Below are 25,863 nucleotides of genomic sequence, written 5' to 3' on the forward strand. Positions count from 1 at the left end.
TTTCAAATTACTTTTGCATTAAATTTGTTCATGATTCCATGGTAATTGTTCAAAATTATGAGATTTGTCATTAGCTTCATACTAGATATAGAACTAATGAAAATATATTATAAACATTATCCAAACACTTTATTTAAGTGAATCATCATACTCATATTATATCATATGCTCAAGTGGTTTTAATTTAACATATATGAAATTAAATTGCTAAATTGTATTTGCTAAAAGGTTTCTGAAGTCTTCTAAAATAGAAGAATTTTTTTAATCTGAATTTTATTAAATTTTTTTTTAAATATATTTCCCTTTTATTTATCATATTTTAGGACACAGTCGAGTTTGAGATTGCTCCAGGAGTATTTGTTGGTGGTAATCGTCCTGTCTTCATTATTGCTGAAATAGGGCAAAACCACCAAGGCAGTTATTTAAAAGCCAGAAGACTTATACGAATAGCTGCAGTAAGTGATTCTATTGATAAAAAAAATATTTTCAAAGTTGTGATTATGTTGAAGTTATTTTACCGGTTTTTATATTTTAAAGTGATAAATTAATTTTTAAGATTTTTACTGGGTATAATAATTTATTTCAATTTTAGTCAAAACAACATTCTTTTTTACTATCGTCTTAAATTCTTTCTATGATTATGTATTCTTGAGAAAACTTTAATCTTGCGAGAGTTTTTTTAAATCCTATTTCTTACATTCACTTTAATTATTACCATTATGGTAAAGATGCTGATCTAAGTTTTAAAGAAAGAAAGGTCTAATCTTTTCTGTTGTTTTAAGGTGAGTTTTGTTTAATGCTTCTAACCGAATTAGAAATGATTTGTGTGCAATGCTAATTAAAAATAGTTTATATTTCTAATTACAGGGGTGTTTGTGCTCCGGGGAAACCCCGGAATTCCGGGGATTTTGAACTTCGATACCCGGAAATTCCGGGGATCGTCGTTCAAAAGGAAGTAGGAATAATAATGAATTATTTATTTTGATCTGGGCGATTTTGTTTGCTTTGAAAGCAGAAAACGCAAGGTCAGCGTGTGTGGTGAAAACTTTAACTTTCTTTCTCCAAAGGCAGTGATAATGCGTGAAAAGGGGGAAAAAACTTCTTTTTTGTTCTTTCCTTATTGTGAGTTATGACTCATTCCCCCGTTTCTCGGACATTCTCTTCTGGATTCTTTTCGGCAAGTAGGCGCGGCAGAAAAAAAAGGGAGAGACTTCGCGACCAGATGTGCGATCACGTGACTCTGGGTTCAAAGGTCTTATCTCTCCTGGCGTGGCGCCAATAAGTAGAGAAGAGGGATTTTTCGCCGTATTAGCTATTTGTCATTGATCGCTTCGCAACTTTTTTTTCTCCGCTGTGTAAAATTTTCGTTTCATTTATTGATGCACGTGTAAATTTTTCGTTTCTCTTATTGAAATATTTTTTTATTTATGTACGCAAGAGAATTTCACTTTGAAATTTCAGCATATGAAACAGAAATTACCCCTTAAAAATTCATATCTAATTAGTTTTACAGCATTAGATCCAGAGCTAAGAGGTAAAACCAGTACAATATTAGCTTTTGAAAAATTATCATGTCCCATATTTTTAGTGATAATGAAAAGTCAAAAGTAGAAGCTGAAATAAGGTTATACCAGAGTGATATTGATATCACCAAAGAAATGCTCTACACATCTGATGAAAGTGGAAATCAAGTCAAGTGTACAATTGATAAATATTGGTCTAAAGTTTTTAATTTAAAAGATGATTTCACAAATGATTATAAGTATCCTACATTGGCTAAATTGGTCAAAGCCTGCCTTAGCTGCTTCCATGGCCCATTAGTGGAAAGTGCATTCAACTTAATGGATACACTTGTCACTGACTATAGAACCTCTCTTAAGATTGATTCCCTAGATGCAGTGCAGACTATTAAATATGATTTAATGGCTTCTAAAGAAACCTCATGTGAAAAATATGGCTCAAAAAATCCAATGACTGATCCAATTCACAAAGATCTCTTACTGAATATGAACAGAAGTTGGAAAACATATCAAGAGGACTTAAAAACATGTATTTCAGATGAGTCACCTATAAAAGTCTCTGAAAAACCTTCTACATTAGCAGAAAAGCAAACTGCTTCTACCTCTGCATGTGCAGTTCTCGAGGAAATTTCTTCAACTGTAAATGAGGAAAATAAAAGTCAATCTTCCTGCAATTATGAAGTTCACCACAAAAGAAAGACAAGCCCACAAACATCAGAAAATAAAAAAAAGCAGCAGAAATTAGATAATTTTTTTTAAAGAATTAATTCAGGTAATTTAAAATATTTGCATAAAATGTAGTAGTTTATATGTTTGAAAATTTATGATTATTAATTTTGCAAAAAAAGTAATTCATTGAACTTTTATAATTAGGTCATTCAATATTTCATAATTGTAATTTTTCATTTCTCCACCCCCCCCCCTTCTCGAAACTCCAAAATGCCGGTAGTAAGTCCGTAAAAGTTTCAGGGGATTTTTTGGGGTCCCACAAACACCCCTGTAATTAGTATTGCACGTAGATAATAAAAACGTACAAAACTTTATATTATTTACATGTAAGATCATATGAATATTTCAAAGAGTCCAACTGTTCCTCGTCATCTCTTCCTTCGTGTTCAGCTGCTTTCTGCTTCTCTCTTGGCTGAATCTGACTGTCTTAATCTTGCTTTTTCTCTCCCCCCCCCCCGTTCAATATTCTAAAAATTAAATAACACTTGAGTAAAAATGTATAAACTATACTTCGAACACAAAATAAAAGGTGTTTCACTTCTCTGATATCGTTAAAAAATAGAAGGGGGGAAAAAAAACTTTTTATTCCCCAAAAATGAGATAATTTAAACGTAACATTGCAGGCCGACAAAAATAAATAACGGCATAATTCAATAATATTCTGTTAAATAGATGAATTCTTCATAAATATATATATTTAGAAACTGTTAAAAATTGCGTAACAAGTTTTTTTAATGCCATGATTTTATTGTGATAAGATCATGACCTTGCGCTGTGAAAAGTGCAAGGTCACCATCTGACATTTTCCAGTGTTGCCAAACTAAATGCACTGATGCTATTTTATAAAAAATTCAGTCAAACCTCGCTTAACAAACACCTCGCATGACGAGCAAAACAAAATGTAAATAGGTGACTCTCTTGACGAGTAATGTTTCGCAGAACAAGTAAGGAAAAGATACTATGACGCCACGTGCTGGATTAGCTTGTGTTAGTGTGTGTGTAGAACTTTGTTTGAAGAGAACCTTTATATCTATATGAAAAATTTTCGGCCATATAACTTTGTGGAACGCGATTCCAAGGGGTTTGGAGCAAGTACTTGTGAGCTTTGATCGACAAAACTTTGCCTCTGGCCAAGATTATGAGGCTAGAGGTGGATAGCAATGACATCGATGAGCTAATCGATGAAAAAAATTAAACGGTTAAAAAAATTTAACCGTTAAATAATCCAACATAAGTAATCTTTCTGTTATTTCTTAGAAATTTTGCTCCCGTATAAATAAAATCATTATTCCTAGTGACTTTGTAAAGATGGGAAATATTGGCAAACACCCTTAATTTTTCTAAAAGAATCGGAAGTATTGGGAAAGAAAGAATGAATATAAGATACTTTCAATTCATTCCAAACTGAGAAATACTTCCTTCCTAGATCAACAATAACATTATTGCCAGAATTTTCTATTGAAATTATTAATTTTTTCAAAAGATCTGATGTCATTTGAATGTCAAAATCAAAATTAATTACTTGTTTTCATGAGAAGAACAAATCTCTAGCCATTATAACATTGGAATTAAGACCCATAATGCGATCTTCCTCCTGATCATATGAAAAGCAGCTATCGTAATTCATTTAATCAAAACAGAGGTCACAAATTTGTTACAGTGCAGAAAATTTAGAAGCCTGAGTTTTCATTAATGCTAACACATCGTACAATATACCAGGTTGACATTTAAATGAATTTTTAATCTATATTTTTAAAGTTGAAACACTTAATAGAGGGAATCCGAGAACATCTTTCAAGAATTTGTAACATCTTCTGGAAACAGTGCTTAGAGTGATGGCTCTCTGTATATCAGTTTTTGTCCATTTTCCTTATTTTTTTTCTGTCAGTAGGCAATTTTATTTGACCCTGAGAAAATAATTCCCTTAAAATTCTATTGACACCTCTTGAAAGTTTCTGTTTAATTTATCGCTCTAATGTGTTTTTATCTATCTTTTCATTGAAGTATTTGCTCATTTTAATCTCTCAGTTTATTTTTCCATTGAAACAATTTAATTCCCCTGTTCTTCTAAAATAAATTGAGACTCGACCTAAAAATCCACAGTCCTGTCTTGAAATTTCTATTTTAGTGATGTTAACTTATTCAGAGTTTCCAATGCCCGTTTTCGCACCTTACGAAACATCTTTTTCAGATAATTATACATTTAATGTTGGGATTTTTTTTTTTTTTTTTTTTTTTCTGTTAGAGTACCAAGTTTTCATATTACGAGAATTATCGCTAATGCTGAAATGGCAAGAACAAATTCGAACATTTGCAATGTTAAAAGTGATTTTCCTTCTGCATTTGAAAATCCATATTTTCCTGATATCAGGACCTTTCAGAAATGAATGGAATGTTTTTTGCTGTCGAATTTCATGAATGCATTGGACATCTGGCAACAGCACAATTTATTGTATTGGTTTAAAAATTGTCCTTAAACTAAAAAATTTGTCTTTGAAAGAGTCTTTTTTTATATTTAGTTTGTGAATCAAAGGAAAGTTTTTTAATTTCCTTAGCAATCAGGCAACCATCCAATCTGCGAATCAGATGAGAAATTTTTTGAAATTTCAATTAGAATTTAATGACGTAGAAATTAAGCTGAATTCCGTCGTTTCTCCACAATAACATCAGTAAATAGTAGTTCACAAAAATAAATTTTACACTATTCCAAAATTTCTAAAAAATTCTTTTTTAATCATACCAATTTTTAGTATTGATATCATTAAAAAATTGAAAATTGCACCAATTTCGCACGTTTTTTTCTTGAATTTTGACAGTTTTTTAGAAAATACATTTTGCCTAATTTCCAACGGCAGATAATTTGTTGCCCCAAATCAAGTCGTGTTCATTGTTTCATCGAATATTTAGCTAAAAAAAAGGGAGGGGGTGAGGTTTTGTTTACTATCTGTGTTGCTTCAAGACGAATGAAAAGTTGAAGTTACAGTACCCGGAAATTTAGAAAACAGCAAGGATGTGATTTTTCCGCGGTTTTCCACTTTTTTTTTTCTTTTGGAGTTCTCGTTTTTGTTCGGTTTTGAACAAAAAGAAAAAAAAAAAAAATCTGCAGTTTATCATGAGATAAAATGAGGTCTCAGACTCAAAATTTCCTTTCGAATTTTAAGTTTGTTCACAAAATGAAATTGTTCGTTTTACCAATGGGACTGTTGCTCAGAAACAAACGATGAAACGCCAATTGAACCATGACAATGACCTGTAAAGAAACAAAACAACAACAACAAAAAAACATTAATGTGCCCGAGATAGCTGCAAAGGCCCACTAACCATTAAAGGAATGGTTACCAGAATATGCTAATTAGATACATTTACAATAAAGTCCTGGTTTTCCTCTGATATTTGTTTTCCTATTTATAGGGATAGTAAGAAATAAGTTTCAAACTTCAGAGGAAACTTATTTCAGAAATTATTTTATATTGGTTCAAATGAAAAAATTTGAAATTAGTCAAGTGATACACTTAATATTTATTTGTACCAATTTTAGTGCAAAAATACGCCGATAGGTGGCTGTGTAAAACACATAAATTATTTTATATACTTTATAGATGTTAAATAATACAATTATAATTTATAAATGTTAAATAATACACAAAAATTGCTTTATTTCATCTATTATATTCAACAGTGTGTTGTAATAGCAGAACCATATTTTCCAAGACTGACAGGAGTAAGTCTGCCGGAATATCAAAATCATGCCACGGAATCTTTCTTCAGATATGGCACTGATGCTGGCCTTAGATAGTTGAATCAAGTTTGTCCTTCAGGAAACTCTAAACCCAAATGTCGCATGGGGAGATATCCGTAGAATGAGGTGGCTATGATATTGGAGAATGAGAGCTGGTGATCCGTGCATTTGTGAAATGCTGCCTAAACAATTGTTTTATACGACAATCATTGTGAAATGTTGCATAAAAATGATGCCCCGAAGAGATTCACACTGTTGAAAATTTTGGGGTTACAAAATATCTCAGCATATCATGGTACCATTGTCCTGTTACGGAACAGTTATGGATTTCATTTGCAGTTATTCCTTCAAAAAAGAAAAGAAAAAAAAATCGGTCCAATGATAAATTGGATAATTGTGGGGGCTTGTAGGTGCACAGCTTGATTTTGTAGAACTAAAAGTCCAAAATCAATCGCAAGGTTTTTGTATTGTGTAATACAGCATATCAAATACACTGTAAATTACTGGTATAATGCCAGTGCCAAGATGGCTTCAATGACCGCTGTAGCTTCGTTTTTGACTCTAGAATATAGGATTTCCTTTCGTCTTGTACCGGGGAAAAAAAAAACAAAAAAACATGAAATTGCCCAGTTGTTTGCCATCTTATTTGGACAAATACAAGGCATTCTAGTAACCTTTCAATCTGAAAGTTTATTTCTTGCTAACCTGTACATTTAAATTTATCCTGACAATATAAAGTGTGTTTAAGAAAAGCGTTGTTGTTGATGTCTAACTTTTGTAAACATTTTGAAAATAATATAAAAGTTAATTGGGCTGTAATTTTGATAATTTTTACTTGACATTGATTATTTGATTCATGCTCTTTGTTGTCTTGCTTTCGCGTGGTGTTTCCTGTCATATTTTTGGATTTCCACTTTTTTTTTTTCCAATCGCATCCCTGAGATAGATAACCGCACATTTACGTTTTTAATAACGCTATGTCATAGCTAGAACTGGTCTCCATTAGAAAGTATCATGTTCACAGTGAAAAGAGATAATTAAAGTGAAACATCTTTAATGTCTATGACCATTTGATACTTAAAAGTGATTTGTTAACGGAATCGTGGTAATGAAGTTATGTCTAAGAGATTTAACTGAAATTAAATATAACTAATATCTCCAGCGAATCAGATCTCTGCCAAAGGTGAATAGCTTTAAAAGTGCAAAGTTTGTAATTTTTGATGTTACATTGTGTTTAAATTTTCTTTTTTTTTTATTAGGATTGTGGAGTACATTGTGTGAAGTTTCAAAAAAGTGACATACGAAGTAGATTTACTGAGGAAGCTTTAAATCGCCCTTATCAAAATGAGCATTCCTTTGGAGCTACTTATGGAGAACATAGGAGAGTTCTGGAATTATCAAATGAAAATTTCGTTAAATTAAAACAGTATGCTGAAGAACTTGGATTGATTTTTGCAGCAACTGGTATGGATCAGGTAAAGTATCATTTTCAATATTTATTAATATTATATAATGAGTGTCCCTAATAAATTTATATATATATCAAGGTTACCAGTCTTCCGGAAAACAGGAAAAATCGGGAATTGCCAAGGAATTCTGAGAAATCGGGAGAAAAAAAAAAAACCCAGGGAAGTTTATTCTAAAATTGAGATTTAAAAAAATAATTGATGATTATTATCGTAGTTAACAATTCACCAGTCTTTTTTCATATGTAAAATGAAACGATGTTGGCAGACAGTGAAAATCAGTCATTTACTGAAGTCAGACACTGACGCCTTTAGCGTTTCTGCTCACACAGCAGGCAGCGACAGTTTATACTTAAGATAAACTGAAATATCGGTTATTTAGAATCGTCACCGCCGTGAGTGCCTTCATGACTGAAGAACACGTCTCTAAATTTTGAAGGATTCTGCTTCTACTGACTGTTTTGAAACAACTTATTCATTTCTTGTTTCATTATCTCCTGTATTATGCATTTTTATAAATATATTGTTTAAAAAAAATTTATTCTTTAAGAGTGATTTTTTGCATAATTTATGGTATTACTATGATAATCCATTGGTATTATGGTTTATTAATTCACTAATTTTAGATTGAATAGTGAATGAAGCCGGTTTAAAAGTCAAGTCCTTAGTCAAAACACTTTTGGAGCAGTAAAGCTAGTTATCTTAATATTCGAAATTGCAGTGAAGAAAAAACAAAATACCGTAATTAATTTATTGCTAATATATATATAATATGCAATAAATTAGTATAAACGATATGTATTTTATATTTTCTTCGAAAGATAATATTTTTAATATATATATATATTTTCTTTCTTCAGAGTGTCAAATTGATCAACATAATTAAAGAAAATGTTTTTGCGTTCTGTGTAAAATGTAATGTAACTAAGGACTAACCCATATTATTTTTATGATTTTCAAATTTAATGGATTTTTTTTATTCAAAAGTAAAACAAATGATCGTTTTATTCATTTATTTATTTTTACTTTCTTGTATATAAAGAAGCAGTATTGCAAACGTTGAAAATTTTGAATTCAATATTTTGACGAATCTCCACGTTTTAGACGACATCATTTGTTCATCTGCAAAACACATTTTTCGAATTGTGTCTGTCTGTGAGCAAGTTAACTTAAAAATACTTTCAGCTTTACGGATGAAATATGGCATATGTTCTTTACACCAAATTTGTAAATTTCTATCAAATTTTGAACAAAATCCAATCTCATTCAAGTCTGTCTAGCTGTCTGAGAATAGGTGAGCATGGTAACGGCAGAGCATAAAGTCTGATAAAATCTGCTGTAATGATTTAGCATTGAAAGATTAAATAAGTATGAAGCTTAAAATAAATCAGTCAAGATGTTGATCGTTTCTCAATCTCTACTCTAGCATGTATGTAAATGTGATAACTGGAAAATGCAAGGATTTAGATAAATCAAATTTGGTATGTGATCTTATTACTAAAATTCTTTACATTCGGTTGAAACAAGACGTCCAAATGCATACTTGGTTTTCTTCATTATACTTTAAATCAGAAAACGTTTATATGCGGGAGTATAAAATTAAAAATCCAAACATTCATGAAGTGCGAGGGAGAGGGTTGCACCTTTTTTAGGAGTGTGCAAGAAAGTTTTGAAGAATGTATCCTAGAAGTTTCTACTTCTACTGTGCCACACATTACGAAAAAGAAAGCATGAATTTGTATTATTAAAATTTTGTGATATTATATTAATAATTATGTTATTAATATATTAAACACATCAAATTTAATTTGTTATTTGGTATATAGTACAAGTACATATTTCTCCCATATTTCATTTTCGCAGAAAGTGTATAAAAAGAAATGAACATTTTCTGATACGATTTTGTGTGTATATTGTTTCGAAAAGCCTGTAGTAACGCTTTTGATTATTTCACCCTCCAAAAATGACATGCAGTAAATGATATAAGTGCACTCTCATAGTTCTTTGTCAGGCCTTGTCTTTTGTCCCAGCTGATGTGTTTTCGCACTTGTTTTTTCCTCTTTTCATTTTGATCCGCACTATTTGAATCCGAAGTTTGTGTATTTATTGTTTGTATGACTAATTCGCGGTTTTATTAAATTCTTACACTTCCTAATTCCGTTGATAACCGGAGTTTATGCTGTTTTTAAGTGAAATGTAAATATATCCTCCTCCATCTTTCATTTTATCCCTATTTGGTCTCCTGATACATGCTTAATAGCGCTCAGTGAAAATAAAGAGTATATGAAAAGATAAAAATTTACAAAATTAATTCATTCCATCTTTTTATAATTTGTATACTATTGAAAGATAAATTTAATTTTTCATTCTTCCCTATATGATGCAAATGGGTTAAACATTCTACCAATTTGTAGGTAATTTTTACTGGGATAATCGGGCTAAATGTTCATGCAGTTTTATTGTTACTGAATAATTTCTTTAGTACATTACCACTATATTTTAGATGAAAAGTGCCGGTGTTCTGGCATAGGAGTAGCGTGTCTTCCCCGTGATCTGGGCATCCTGGATTCGAGTCCAGGTTCGGGCATGGTTGTTTTTCCTTTGTTCTATCTGCGAGTTGTGTGAATGTGCCCTCCTGTAAAAAAGGGTTCTGAAAGCAAATGAGTGATGCGTGAGTGGCAAAGTCGTACTTTTGGCCCTAGTTGGTGCTACTAAAACAAGACCCACTATCCACCCTATCAAACCCCCAACGATTCAAGTGGTTTTAGTGGTTTCCCCGTTGAAACCCCCTATCGGCTTAAATCGCTGTCTTCGTAACAGCAGGCTTGTCTAAGTGCCATAAGAAACAACAACAGATTAAAAGTGCGCTCAATTAGTGAAGATATTTTCCTTAAGCTGTTATTCATTTTGTTCTCATAAGTGGCCTTTTTTTCCTTCTGTTACTGGCATTGTTGTTCAGTCTTGATGTGGCTATTGATAATCGGTATAAATATAAGAGATCCTATTAGAAGGAAATAGATTTATTTCCTTCTAATGGAATGCACTCAACCAATGTGCATTCTGTGTGAATTTGAATTACATTCTTTATGAATAATTTGTGATAGTCTGTTCTGAGAAAAGGACGTCGAAACGAGATGCATCTTCTAGTTTATTGTATTTGTTATTTAGTATGTTTGCGAATATTGGGGAAATGTTTGCAAAATATTTTCTCTGAAACCTATCTATTGAAAAGAATTTTTGTTTCATTTTCTAAGCTTTAAATATTTTTTCTATATTGGTTTTAATCAGGAAAAGTAGACACACTATTTTTCACATACAATTAAGAATGGTCTATGCTGTCTGTATATAAGAGGAAGGAAATGAAGCAATACCATCAAAATGTAGATTATAGATATTTCCTCAAAAAATCAGGAAAATTTTTTGAAAATTCTGAAAATGAAAAAAACTGGGAATATCAAACAGAAATGCTGGCCACCCTGATATACATTCATGTCCAAAATTAAGGTCGCAAACATAAAATATGCGAAAAATGAAAAACTATTCACTGTGTTGCCACGAAATTTGGCACAGAGGTACACTACAATAGAAGAAAAAACATAGACACATAACAACATGGAAAAGATTGTAATTGGGAATTAAGAAACAGGGTATATCAAAAAGTGTTACATTATGAATCAGAGATAAAGTATTTATCTCGGGGAAAGCCTATCTAATATGGGATGTGCACTGCTATAAAGGCTTAACAACGAGCTTTCATACTGTTTATGAGGGTGTCAATAAATGCTTGGTGCAACAAAGCCCATCTACCAAAAGCGTAGCTTTTAACTCTTGGAGGGTATTAGGAGGGGGGTTACGCTGTGAAATGGCTCTTCCGAGACCATTCCAAACATGTTCAATAGGATTGGGATCCGGAGACCTCGAGGGCCAGTCCGTACGTCGAATATCCTCTTCCTCAAGAAAATCATCAACGATCTGGGCTCTGTATGTACGTTATTGTCCTTAAACATGAAATCTGGGCCAAAAGCACCCCGGAACAACCTCACATAGGCTTCAAGTATCTCATCACTATAGCGATGTGCATTAGCAGTACTCACATCGAATACATGCAGTGGTGTACGACTGCCCAGCGTTATGCCAACCCAGACAAGGATTCTTCTTCTACCAAATCTGTCAATTTCTTTTACGTAGGAGGGATGATAGCGAGCTCCTCACTCTCTCCAGATGAAGATTCGACGAATGTCACTCTGTGTCGTAAATCTCGACTCATCACTGAAAAGAACACGCCCCCATTCTTGCTATGCCCAAGACTGATGTGTTCGACACCACAACAATCGGGCTTTTCTGTTGGATGCAGTCAAAGAGACGCACTCAACTGGTCGCCGGGCATAAAGGGCCCTCTCTGCCAGACGTCTGTATATTCTGGAAATTCTTATTCCAGACGCAGCATCAAGGTCATGAGCAAGTTCAGGAGCCGTTGTCAGCCTATGCCGTCTTGCATTTAATGTCAAATAGCGATCTTGTGCAGGCGTCGTTGCTCTGTGACGGCCTTGGCCGGCCTTCCTGGTTACAGTACCACTTGTTTGGAATTGATTCCACAACCTGGATACCACTTTCGGTGCCACTTGTAACCATCGAACTACCTCCGCTTGAGACTGCCCAGCTTCAAGCCTGCCAATGGCTCTCCATCTCAACGAAACGTCTAAACGATTATGAGAACTCATTCTCACTGGAAACAGGTTAAATTTTTTGTTTTAATGCAATATTCACAAAATTGCAGGCAAAAATCCCAGATGCCTAAACGGTCTAATTTCAGTAGTTCCTCAAAAACTAATGCTAAACAACATTTTTTCCCACAGCAAAGGTTAATATCGTGTTACCGGTCCTTCACAATATATAAAATATAATTTGTTTAAATTTTACTGGTAGCCATTTAGAATTACTTTGAAAAACATTTTTGTGACCTTAATTTTGGACATGAGTGTACATATGTGTAATGACATCCCTTAATCTGATTTAAATCCTAATTTCCTATTTTTTATTTTAAATTAGCTCATATTACTTTATTTTAAAATTGACAAAAATGAAAAAAGAAAAAAAATGTGGGAATCTCAAACAGAAATGCTGGCCACCCTGATATACATATGATTAATGACATTCCTTAATCTGATTTAAAGCCTAATTTCCTAATTTTTTTTCTTAAATTAGCTAGTATTACTTTATTTTAAAAAATTTTCTAATTTCCTGATCCAAAAATTTATTTAAATATTTCTCACACTGGCTCTAACAAGTTGATGATTCTGTAATTCTCATGCTGCATGCGAAGGGATAAAAATCCCTAACGTCCGCAGCGTTCTTACGATATGAAATTTCATGAGATCCTTCTTTCCTGAATTGACACGTGTTAGTGATGATGATGAAGTTAAGTGTAACACGATGTAGTTAACTCTAAATTTACCTTCTTGTCGACCACTCATCTACAAACTTCTGTTTATACATCATAATTTTGGAAGATGCGTGGCCGATATGATACTATTGGAATGAAATTCAATTTATTTCACCATGTGAGACCAGTAATTTGTACAGGAGAAAAATCGATGCTAAAGAGACACGTCTGTTTACATCGTGACACAAGAGCAGAGTGACAGAAATGTTTTCCTTTATTGATTTTACTAATATATTCTGATAGAGATTTCTTTGACATTCGTCAACAAAGGAAAGGGAATCTGTGGTATCGTTGAGAACAATACGTAGGTGTTAGGTAGGTTCTACTGTAAATGTAGGCATAAAACAGAAGTTTGTTTGATGTGCGAAAATTTTCAGAATCAGCTCTGATCAGAGTATTGAAATCTCCATGCCACCATGGCCTTTTGAATGAATTGTGCCAATTATTGATGGAACAAACTTAAAATGCCAATTTGATTATTAAGTTTTATTTAGTTTATGCATTCTTTAGTTGTTCATGTCTTTGTAGTGTTTGAGAATTTAAATGGGGTGATTTTTTTGGAGGTGGAGGGAGATTACTGAGTCTCAAATGGAAAATTATCTCCTATGTTTAAAAGAAGTCAGTTCTGTGTTAACACAGAAGTCAGTTCTGTGTTAACATAGATTTGATAATGGTTATAATGTAGTTTTAGAATAATATTGCAATGTTTGAAATTAATTCTGAAAACATCTTAAACATAATTACTCTAATGAATGTATAAAAATTGAAAATGTACTGCAGTTATTAATACAAAAAAAAATTTATAGAAAGCAGACAAAAAGATGTAATATAATGCTCCACATAGCGTATTCAAAAGTTTTTTTTTTTTTTTTTTAAATATATATCTTACTTTAGCATTTTCATATATTTGTTTTGTCTAAGATATTGAATGATTCTATTATATTTATTTGTAGCCATCAATTGATTTTTTACAACATATTGGAGTGCCGTTCTTCAAAATAGGTTCTGCTGATACAACTAATTTACCACTCCTGAGACATGTTAGTAGATATAACAAGCCACTTGTTATTTCCACTGGTATGACTAGTGAAGAAGACCTTTCTACAGTTTATTATGAAATCTTAAAATCAGCAAGAGACATAGCAATAATGCAGTGTACCAGTTGTTATCCTACACCATCGCGTTATGCTAATTTAAACGTCATACAGGTACAAATTTTTTTGAAATATTCTCTTTTGAAATTAATTAAAAGTTTCATGCGTTTTCAAAAAAAGTATTTAAATTATCTGTGTGTGTGTCTGGATTAAAAAAATATACTGGCTTCATTTGTGGTACTTTAACGAAATTTAAACTAAATTGAGGAAATGGAGTTTTTGATATGGAGAAAGTAATTTTCATTTTACTTTATTATTATACTTTAACCAGTTTCTTACATTTCTTAACCATACTTATTCCTCTTATTTTCTTCAAAAAATGAATGATTCACTGTTACCGTAACTAATTTTCTTTATTCGTTTTAAAATTCGGATTATATATTTTCAACACACCATATTTACTTACATTGTGTATAATAAGCTTACATGAAAGATTTTTTTGAATTTATGTGTAATCGCAGAATATGTTGAAATGTTAAACATAATCATATGTGAAAATTTCCTTGTTTTGTATGTTTATGTAAATATCGATTTATTCTTCTTCTGTTTGATGTAACATAGCAATTGTAAAATTGTCAACAAAAATAACAGGACTAAATGTAACTTTGCTATTTATTAGCGCATCTTCACAAACTTAGTGTCGATGGAAATGGCTCATAAGGAGAGATTTGTGTAGATAGATATATTAAATAATGGGCTAATTAATACAGTTAATTAGTATCTTGTCATTTCCCCACTATGCCTATCAATTTCTTTTACTTAATCATCATGATTATAGCCACCAAAAAAATTTTGTTCGATTCTGATAAAAATTTCAAGAGTTGTAAAGTTTTTAAAAATTGTACGCCCATTGTTAAATGAATCAGAAACTTTTGGTGATATCTCGTATCTCGTAAACCATGATATATTTCTCTCTCATTTTTTATTTGCTTCGCTTAAAGAACATAATTTTGCTATACAAATAGATAAAATAAATTGTGAAGTCCAGTTATTATTTTTTTTTTTTATTTTTTAAACACGGCTGTGATAAAAAAAAAAGAAAGAAAAAAAAAAAAGGTGAAATGTAATATAATAAAATTTTCAAATGGCAGCAAAGCTGGGATACTAAAATTTCGGAATCCTAAAAAAGCACTTGCATATCTGTAATAGCTGTTGAAATGTTTCGAAAAAATTGCAAGATTCTCATTGGCGATTGGAAACATCTTGGCACGCCTACTTGTTGAAGGAATGTATATAATTTCAAATTGCTTCTATAGATCTAATCATTGTGATATGTGACTTAACTACTGTTATAAAATCGCCTGTCTATTATTTGCAGATTAGATGATTTTTATATAAAGGGGAATTACATATCTTTTAAAATATATATATATAATCAGTTAATACAAAAGAATATTAAGAAGAAAGTATATTTATATTGCTATATTGCGATTTTTAGCGACCAAGGGTTAAATGTGTAGTTAATACGTATTTATGAATTTTTTTAGAAAAAAGTACAATCCTATACTTTAAATTCTTTAGTTTTCGTAGGGCTAAGGACTTCAAATGGGAAAAATACAAATCACTCTTTTCACAAAAGTTTTTTTTTTTTTATTATTAATGTTTTAATAGGATTCGAATTTAAAGATGCAATATCGGAATATTCAGGATCAAATTAATGGCCTCTTGATCCTTTTATTCATTGTTATTTCCGTGATTGCCGTCATGGCTAAAAAGATATTATGTCTGTATTGCATACGAATAATGTGTCTAAAAAATTGAAAATAGTTAATGACGTTTTAATTGCGAGAGAGAGTCAAAAGGTAAAGGGACATCTTAGAAAAGGTGCACTTATTCTAATGATAGAAAACTGAAACATTCATAATTTTTCTACATAACTGCCCTGGATTTCAACTCACTTTTCCCAGAGTTTCAGAAGTTTTTTAATTCCATCGGAAAAAAAGTTTTTTGATTGTATGTGTAACCAGTTTTGTACAGTATCAGTAACTTCTTCATCGGTTGCAAATCTTCTTCCCCTTTGCGCTTTCGTCAATGGTTCAAACATGTGAAAATCGCCGGGAGTTCGGTTTGGACTGTATGGCAGGGGTTGTAGCTCTTCGAATCTGAACTCCTGTATTGTTTTGGTCATCCTTTTTGAAGAATCTGCCTGAGCGTTATTCCGTTGCAGGGTGACACCTTTTCTCAGTTTTCCACGACGTTTGGATCTGATTACAAGTTTCAGTTCAGTTCGCAGCACATCACAATAGTTCTCTCCGTTCGCAGTTTCGCGTCTTGTAGTGAAATGTACGACTATTACACTTTCCACTTACCAGAATAGTGTAAGCAAAATCTTATCAGCTGATGGTTAATGTTTCGCGATAAACAGCTGTTACCACACTGCGCTTGCATTTCGCGAATAATTTAAGCAGGTTTAATACTTTTAACAAACAAAAATCGATTCACTTCCCTCATTTCCTCTTTGTTGCAGATCGCCAGTGGAGCTGCCATATTTAATGGTTATAAAGCAGGAATAAGAGTGACACGTTGTATAGAAGTGTTGCCAGTGCCTACACTAATTCAGCTCTAAATACTAGCGGTGTTACCAAACCCTGGAAAGAGAAATTGCAATAGTCTCTTTACTTTTTGACTTTCCCTCATACTTTACAGTAATAGTAATAGTAATAGTAATACGTCTTTCAGACATTGATTGGATCGGAAATACAACACATTACTACATTTTTAGTTCAAAACTGCATACTAAAATTTATATATCTGGCTTGTTGCAATCTCCTTTGAACACTCGATAAAACCTAATACTAGATTTTTTTTTTTTTCTCATCTATCCTTTTTTTGAACTATTGTATTCTCATTCACGTGGTAACATAATATCCTTTATTTTGATTAAGTCAAAATTTGATGTAATACTACAAATGTAAAAATTTGGTGAAAAATATAGAATAGGGTACTTTATTGGTCTGACTCGCTTCATTTTTGAGTTTCCTTTTTCACAAATAGGCAAACGGAATTTCAAATTATTGTTGATTCAAGGAGTCTGAACCATGAATTTTTAGTAGATTCACGATTTCAAATGGATAGACGATTGCAGTGATTTTTCGTGTATCTTTATATGAAAAAAATAAAAATTTCTTGATAATGAAACAAAAGAAAAAAATGTTAATTCTCAGATGATGAATTATTTCATCATCTAAATAATATCCATACGAGGTTATTTTAATCAGATGACATCAAATGAATTTTCTTCTGTGAATCACACTTTATTTCTGTAAGTTAAAATCCTAAATTTACTTTCATTCTATTCATCTAATTAAAGCATACTTGGAAAACTCTTTGAAACCAAAGTGCAAAAGTACTAAGCCAAAAATACTTTTTGGCTTAATAAATTTCTTATATGTTTAACAATCTCTTCAACATAAAAATAAATTTTCCTCTTTTATATCAAAGCTGATAAATTCATTTGCTTCAAATGCTATTATGCTATTTAATTTTTTTACCAATGAAATAAAAGTTCACTTAAAAATATTGGAACCAATGCATTTCAATCTCTGTTAAAATTTCTGAGTGGTATTAAAATATTTAGGATTGGATTAACAGTGAAGGCAGATTCAAAAATATTTTGAAAAGAAATGAAATTCTTAAATTTCCGATAAAAAAATCATATATGAGTTGGAATTTGAAAATGAATAGTTGTGCTGAAGAGCAATTTTTGTCACAGTTGATTAATTTTTTAGTACCTCAATGAAATAAAATGTAAGAAATGCACATTTGGCTTTTATCAAATTGAGATTACCTTAATATATGGTCCTTAATGGGATGGCTCTTTTCATACGGACCTTTAAGCAAACAAAATTAATTATAACGGAAGAAGTATTGCGAATTTTGGAATGAAATTCGATACTTGTTTAAAAAGACATACTGGATTTAATTATTGAAAATCTCGATTTCCGTAATAGGAAACTTCCAAAATACTTATCAATTAACTATATTATTTAATTCGGTTAAATTTTTTTCGATCTAAATAAACCGAACTTGAGAAATTGCCATGAACACCAATTTTGTGATGATACGATTATAAATTTCTAAGTTACTTAAGGAACATAAATCGGCTTAATCTGATGTATTTAAAAAGTTTTGAATTATCGAACAGGAATTTGCTTGCATATTAGAAATTATTATTGCAGAAAATAAATGAACTAATTTATCTTTTATTTTTAAAGGCCTACAAGAATCTCTACCCTGGTGCTGTTATTGGATATTCTGGTCATGAAGAGGGAGTTGTAGAATCCGTGGCCGCTGTTGCTGCTGGTGCAAAAGTAAAAGTTTAATTTATAAACAGCTCTTGGTTATTTTTATTTTGTTAATTATGCGACACTGGATTTGCTTTATCTTTTCATTATGATAAATTTTATGTGTGCTATTTTATTTACTCATATCTGAAAAATTGTTAAAAAAAAAAGAAGAAGCAGAAAGAAAGAAAAACGATGAATAGTGGCTTTTGGTCCATTAGTGTGTATACGCTGCAACAGGCCCTGAAATTATATTTTAATGTTGCAGTTTCTCTTTTTATCCAATTTGATTTTCTTTACAACTCTAAGAGTTTGATAGAAAAAGAAACCAACAAAGACGTAAAGAGAAGATGGAAATGAATTTACACTTAAGAGAAGCACTAGTCGGTCTGCAGTCCATGAAACCCCTTTTTATACTCAACTGGTCGATAGATTTTAAGAGCAAAAGCATCTGTTTCTCACTTTTAACTTTGAGTATCAGAGCTGCTGCTCGACCAGATTCTAAAGAAAGATCCAGAAAAGCTTCTAAAATTTTTGAAATATTTATAGAAAATGTATTCAGTGTGTTTAAACTTAAAAGTAAGTACTTTTATGTATGAATTATTTGATATTAATTTTTGGATGAACATTATGAAGTAACTACTTAAAGAGGGAAGTATGTTGAAGAATAGAGGGGGGGGATCTGATGCTTTTATTTCATAAATTATCACTTCAACTTTCATAGAATTTTCTATATACTACACAAGGAGGAATTTATAGGCCGATTATTTGACATATTTGAAATGCAGCAAATTTCAACCGAAAAACATGATTTTAAATTTTCAACATTTTGGGTTTTTACGGGTAAAAAACTGCAAAAATTTTAAAACTTTTTTGCTGAAACACTGCTAATTTTTCATATAACGAACTACTATTGCCAGTTATAAATATTATTTGAACTATCATCTTGATTTGTAATACATGACTTATTGACTTATTATTTTTGTCTGCATAATTCGTTGCGATTTTGATTATAATTTATAAACATTTATTTCCGTCGAAATAGCATGAAATTCTATATAAAATGTGGAAGTGACATTCAGTATATCCTTCCGAATGAGATTTATAATAAAATTCCACTATACAGCATATTCATTAAATTTTATTAATTTCTTCTTAGCGAAACAGTTAACTTTGAAGTAGAAATAGACAATGCTAGTATCTTAGTCAAACTGCATTTTCTGATTTTTGAGCTATTATTTAAAAATTCATTGTTCCTTGAAATTTATTCTTAAGAGTGTCTTCATGTTAAGTTAGTGTACAAGGGCTGTGTAAAAAGTATTCGAAGTTTGGACAAAAGAAATATTTTTCATGTAACGGGATTAGGACCCAAATCCTCTTCAAGGATTTCAAGGAATATTTTTTCCTCTGTCCCTCTCCCACACAAAAAAAGTTTGAGCCTTTTTTCGGAATGGCCGTCGCATTCTGCATTATCTGTTTTGTATTCTGTAAATGGGATCTTTTCAATATTGTCTTCAACTTTGAAAACATTCAGAAGTCTTAAGGAGCCATTTATGGGGAATAGGAAGGTTGACGAACGACAGTAAATACATGTTGCCTACAAATTTTGAATCGGATACCATGAATGTGCAGAATCATTGTTGTGGTGCAACCTCCAGTTTTTCACCGTCTAATGGTCTGGTCTTTTGCACTGATTTGTATCATACAGTCGGAATTTATTTTGTCACGTCATGTTTTTATCAGATTTTTCACTGTTAAAACAATAATTGCATTCCACGCGGCTTGTGTTCACCCAGGACGCTATTCATTCTGCACGAATGCACGGACAATTTTGAATCGCTTAAACCATTTCTGAATTTGTATTACTCCTATAGCATCGTCTCCAAATACTTGCTGAATTTAATGAATTGTTTAGTTTTGAGAGAATTTAGTACCAATGTATTTGCTCAATTCTGTCGACCATTATGAGAGAAATTAAGGAATCCGACGAATTCGTAAATATCAACTAATCCAACGGCCATTATCTAACGACTGGTACACTTGGACGCGCCGGGAAAAAAAAAAGGTCAAGCAGGCGCATTCAATTATCTGCTTCCTTTATGCACATAGTCGCCACCCTAGAAACGCTACTGCGTATGGTAAAATTGAAGGTCAGATCTTTTTTATATAGCTCTCGTATGAACTTTATATTGAACAAATAACAGAATTTCTATGAATTATTTTTGCGTTTCGTTAAATGCTGTTATGGTATGACAATTTGGAATAGACGATTATACTGATTCAGGTGTCGTTTTTGTCATCCGCTTGCGACTCATATTTGCTTTCCAAAGTAATATTTGTTGCTTCTAAACTTCAAATTAATATGACTTAACTGAACCATTTCTTTAGCTCCATGTTAATTAATTCAACAGTTTAGTTAATGTTGCAAAGAAAGCGCATCTAATTGTTAATTAATCGTCATTATTATTCTTATTTCAGATTATCGAGAGACACATTACTCTTCATCATAGTCTTAAAGGCAGTGATCATGCATCATCATTAAATCCAGTTGAACTTAGATATTTTGTAAAATCAATTAAAATAGTTGAGCAAGCCATGGGAAAATTCCAAAAAGAAAATCAAGTTTGTGAACTTGATTGCTACGCAAAGGTATATTTTATTTACATTTGTGACTAGTTTATGGTCACACTTTAAAGTTTATATATTTCTCAAACAAAAAGTATAAACGTTTCATATAATGCAAATATTCCATATATTAGCACCAGTAAACAATTTATTCCGAAATGACATGCTTAACGCAAGACGTATTTTAATATTTTAAAATATACTTGGATTTTTTTTTTTTTTTTTTTTTGTAAATAGCTTAGCGAAAAAAAAAAAACATGCAAAAAAGGATGAATTAAAAACTGATGCTATTCTTCACTCATTAAAGAAAATATAATATTAAAGTTAAAGAAAACGATTAAAGTCTTTTCTCACAAAATTTCAAAAAGGAATACAAAATTCTTTGAGTTTTAAAACAAAAATACGAAATCAACCATTCATACTCTAGCTTTGAGTCGGACTGAGCTAATTTTCGATGTATCTGGAAAAAAAAAATCCAGGGGAGTTTTATTACTACCATGATGATGAATTTTGATGCAATCAGTCAATGAGCACCATTTTCAGTATTAAAATTTATTTACTCAGTATTCAGTATTAATTTATTAAATTTAACTTATATCAGTGGCGTGTTTGTGTTTATCCCACTTGTCGAAAAGGGAAGTAAGTGTGTATGATGTAAAAATTTGGATGCTTATATTGTTCTGGTTCATTTTTGCCCAATTTCTAAGGGGTAATTTAGATCAATTTTGCCAAAGATGATACTCAGGGGCATTGAATGTTTGCATGATAAGAGCTTGTTACTAAGAGTGTGGATATCTTATTATTTTTCACGTTCCTACGCATTTTTTGTTAATCTTTCTGTAAAACTCGTTCATTTTTATTTATTGAAATACTTTAAGCATGTCATTTTAGAATAAATTGCTTTCTGATCCCTAAAGTAAAGCTTTCAAGCAACTGATTACCATTTAAATATAATAAAAGAATTGTTATTCTGTTACTTTCAGATATATTTACAATTCAAACAAAATATTTTATTTTCTACTGACTTTAAATTTACAAAATATTTTTGTAAAGTAACTGTAAAGTAAAACTTTGGGATAATTTTGAATATTATCATAAATTCAACTTAAAAGTTATTTAAGTAATTGAGCTCATAATTTGTCTCTTTGTCAAAAGTTTCGTAGACATGAATTAATATTAAATACATGTTATAAGTATTTAGGAAATTAATGGAAATTGTTACTATCATTAATAAAACTACTCATTTAAATTTTAGATTCATAGAAGATATGCTTAAGTAAGTATTTGAATGTTGCCTTATTTTGTTTACCAAAAAAAAAAAAAACACACAATGTTTTGTTTAATTATTTCTGTGGTTATTGCATTAGCCTTAAGTTTGTGATGTATTTCTATAATTTAAACCCGATTGTCAAGGGATTTGGCTAAGCACTGAAACTAAATTTGTGATAGATTTGATACCTATCACTTTCTGTATTCAGTATGTCAAGGCAACAATTCAGAATTGAAATTTTCAGTAACACATTCATTGCATTATGTATGAAGCCGAATGGGATCTCTTAATATTTGGAGACGAAACCGCAACCGCCTCCGAAGTTTGTGGTCTCCCTAAAGACCCTTGACCTTAGAGATTGCTGAAGAAGGTGTTATCTGTACCTTCAACAATGAGCGCACTCCGTTTATATTTTTCAAAATTTTGCTGTTTAAATAAGATATGCTGATATAGGGACATGCTTTGCAATTTGCCCAATGACCTTTTCAGGTAAATAATGTCTGAAAAATGATAAAAAGAAGAAATTGTTATCAAGGTTTTTATTAGTAAAATAGCATTATAACTAAGACGTTTTATCATCAGTCATGAAATTTCTTTTACATCTGTGAGTTGTTCTAACATGCGATTCCTGCATAAATGGCGGTATCGCATAAACATAAGCTTTGTGCAAAAGGCCCTTTCTGTGAATGGAAGTTCTCTCTTTCTCTCTCTCTCTCTGCCACTTTAAAGACACGGGAATAGATATTGTAAAAGAAACTTACCCCTTCTGAGATTATGCTCCCTACAACTCTGGCTATTGACAAATCTTAGAATTTCCACCTTCTTTCAAAGCTAGTCGAGACCGGGTACACAGAAACTGCTTGAATTGAGCGAAATAAATGCAATCTCTGTCTTCGGTTTTCTTAGGAACACTACTCCATGATGGAAAAATTCTATGAACATCGAGGATCAGTCCTGGCAATATCTTAAAATCCGAGACATCGTTTTGGAGAGGGTGGGAGGTATTTCTTGATGGAATGGTAGACATTTATTATTCGGATTCATTTCAGATTCTATATAAGGAAGATATTACATATTTAATCCTCAATTAGATCTCCTTAACAAGGATTTTACATGTTGGGATTCTTTCAGACTGTCATACGGAGAATTCCACTGATATCGTCAGACTTCCAATTCAAGTGGTTGCAGTGCCTGATAATGGTAACCCAAGTAGCGCACATGAAATTGTAAAATGTGAAAAACAATATGCGCGTTATTATTTTACAATATTAAAATAGTGCAAAATGCATAGCTTTCCTTCTAGTACAATATAGTTTCCCATATTTATAACTGATATTATTTTTAATGTTTTCTAGCTTTTGCTATCCTTGCTTCAATGTATGAAATAAGGCAATAAATTCGGGGGGGGGGTCCCTCCTTTCAAGAAGTTACATTTCTGTAACTCCTTTACCTTTCCAATTATTCTGCTATAAAATTATGGAAATTTCTCGAAAATAAGTACTGCCACTCAAATTGTTCTCCGAATCTATTTATGAATACAATAGCAAAGACACGCAAAATCTAGACGCCTTCCCATTTATTCCAATTGACAAGGTGTTTTTTCCAAACTTCATTACATCATTGTTCCGAAATTTTGCTTTGAGATTCTCAAGTTTTAAATATAAAGCTTTAAATAGTTTTCTTAATGGTTAGCAAAAGCTACAAATCTTAATTAGGATTCATTATTTAATAACTTAAGTTCATTGGAAATTAAAGCTTAACAAAAATTTTTCGCCCATTTGTATAATATAACTGAATGTCTTGGAATCGAAGAGTAATTATAACTTATATTTATGACTTTTTAAACTTGTAGTCTGCGAATGTAAAATTCCATTCTAATCCATTTAAGTAGATTAAATACTTTTATGTATTAGAATTATATTCTGAATCTTAAAAAATAGTTTAGAGAAAGATAATAGGCGATGTTCAATCGCATTAAATTAGTTTCTGAAATTTTATTATTTCAAGAATATAATTATTTTTCATCTCAAATTATTATTTTTTGCCGAAAAACGTGACGAAATTTCTTTTAAATGCAAGGAATCCACCAAGAAAACAGAAATGTGAATTCAAAAATCCTTTAATTTTCTTGAAACATCAATAATTTTGTTGAAAATGTTGGAAAGAATATTTAAGAGAAAAAACTGCAGCCACAAACATTCTCAAAAATATATTTATCCTGAAAAAGAAAAGAGAAATTCCCTCAAAAATCTTTCTCTTTTAAAGAAAAATTGCGTTTTGACTTTGGATTGTTGAGTAATATATATATATATATATATATATATATATATATATATATATATAATTACATTTCTTCACATTTTAAGTTCTGTTTAAAAAAACATGTATAGACATATATTTCCTTTGTTCTTTCAATATTCTGTACATTAATCCCAGTCACAGGATGATGTCTGTACAGGTGTGTATATAAATATATATATATATATATATATATATATATATATATATATATATATATGTAACATAAGTTCAAAAATATTGGAATATATTATATAAACTCTATTTTTTATTCATGCATTTATCTTGTTAAATTTTTCATCTCTATTGTTGCCTGAAAAAAATTAGAAAAAAAGAAGGTTTTGTGTATTAAAAACCTACCCCAACTAATATATATTACTTTTACATTATTTTTTTTACTGTCAATATACTATTTGAAACAAGGCATTAAATTACATTATTTTAAACAAAAACAATACAATCCATTTTTAATATATTATTAATAATAAAATAATAAAGCACCATGGCATCTCCACTCTAATAATCATAACTTGACTACCGCGACCCTCCCAAAGGTTGGCGGAAAAAACTGAATGACACGATCGCCGTGACAGCAACACTGGCAGGAATTGTGGTTGAGTCCTACAGGGTGGGTAGCGTTATGAAAAGTGCTTACATTTGAAAATCATTTTTAAGCACCTCAAAAGTGCTTAATTCTGAATAAAGGTTCTTTAAAGTGCTTAATTTTCTCGAAAAATGCAAAAAAAAAAAAATAAAAATAAAAAAGTGCCAACACTTATTAAAATAAAATTCAATATCTTTTTTTCCCCACCTCCTCTTTCTTCAACAATGTGCATTGTTGTTTATCGAAATATTTGGAAGGTTAACCCAAAGAGGCAATAAGAAATGCGTTCTGTATCATACTTGTTGCGATTTCGTAAAACGTTTGATCTTCAGTAGGATTCAAAGATGGTGAAGAATTTATTTTAGTTTTCTGTGATAAATGTATGTTTAACCTTTTTATGTATTATAAAAAAAAATACGCAGATTGGTGCAATGAACGGGAAATATGAATACAGCGAGATGAATTTGATGCCCTAAAGAGATATAAAAACACTGACATTGAAGCCTCTTTAGTTCGTTATAAATTTGATCATTGTTTTCGCTAATATTTCGTTTTAGTGCAATCTCTTGTACAACGTATTAAAGTTATTTACTATACTATATATATTGAATTCTTACTCATTGCGTTAATCATTGCGTAAAATCCGAATATGAAGAAATTTTTAATTAGAAGCCATAGATTTTCAATTATTGTGATTTTTTTCATAGTGTATTTTTTAATGCTCTCTTATAT

General features: G+C 31.1%; 2 protein-coding genes across 3 annotated transcripts in view; both read left to right on the forward strand.

The window, feature by feature from the left end:
* The window catches only part of LOC129958114 (sialic acid synthase-like), a 121,637-nt gene that overhangs the window by 91,568 nt on the left and 4,206 nt on the right, over positions 1 to 25,863 (forward strand). The gene's annotated exons all lie outside the window — the stretch shown is intronic.
* The window catches only part of LOC129958113 (sialic acid synthase-like), a 53,822-nt gene that overhangs the window by 12,602 nt on the left and 15,357 nt on the right, over positions 1 to 25,863 (forward strand). For both annotated transcript variants that reach the window (XM_056070303.1, XM_056070304.1), the window contains 5 exons: positions 324 to 455; positions 7,248 to 7,463; positions 13,851 to 14,105; positions 18,266 to 18,361; positions 20,813 to 20,983. In XM_056070303.1, coding sequence (XP_055926278.1) covers positions 324 to 455; positions 7,248 to 7,463; positions 13,851 to 14,105; positions 18,266 to 18,361; positions 20,813 to 20,983 — 870 coding nt within the window. The remainder of the gene's footprint in view (positions 1 to 323; positions 456 to 7,247; positions 7,464 to 13,850; positions 14,106 to 18,265; positions 18,362 to 20,812; positions 20,984 to 25,863) is intronic.

Source organism: Argiope bruennichi, chromosome X1, assembly GCF_947563725.1.
Source record: "Argiope bruennichi chromosome X1, qqArgBrue1.1, whole genome shotgun sequence".
Classification (NCBI taxonomy): Eukaryota; Metazoa; Arthropoda; class Arachnida; order Araneae; family Araneidae; genus Argiope; species Argiope bruennichi.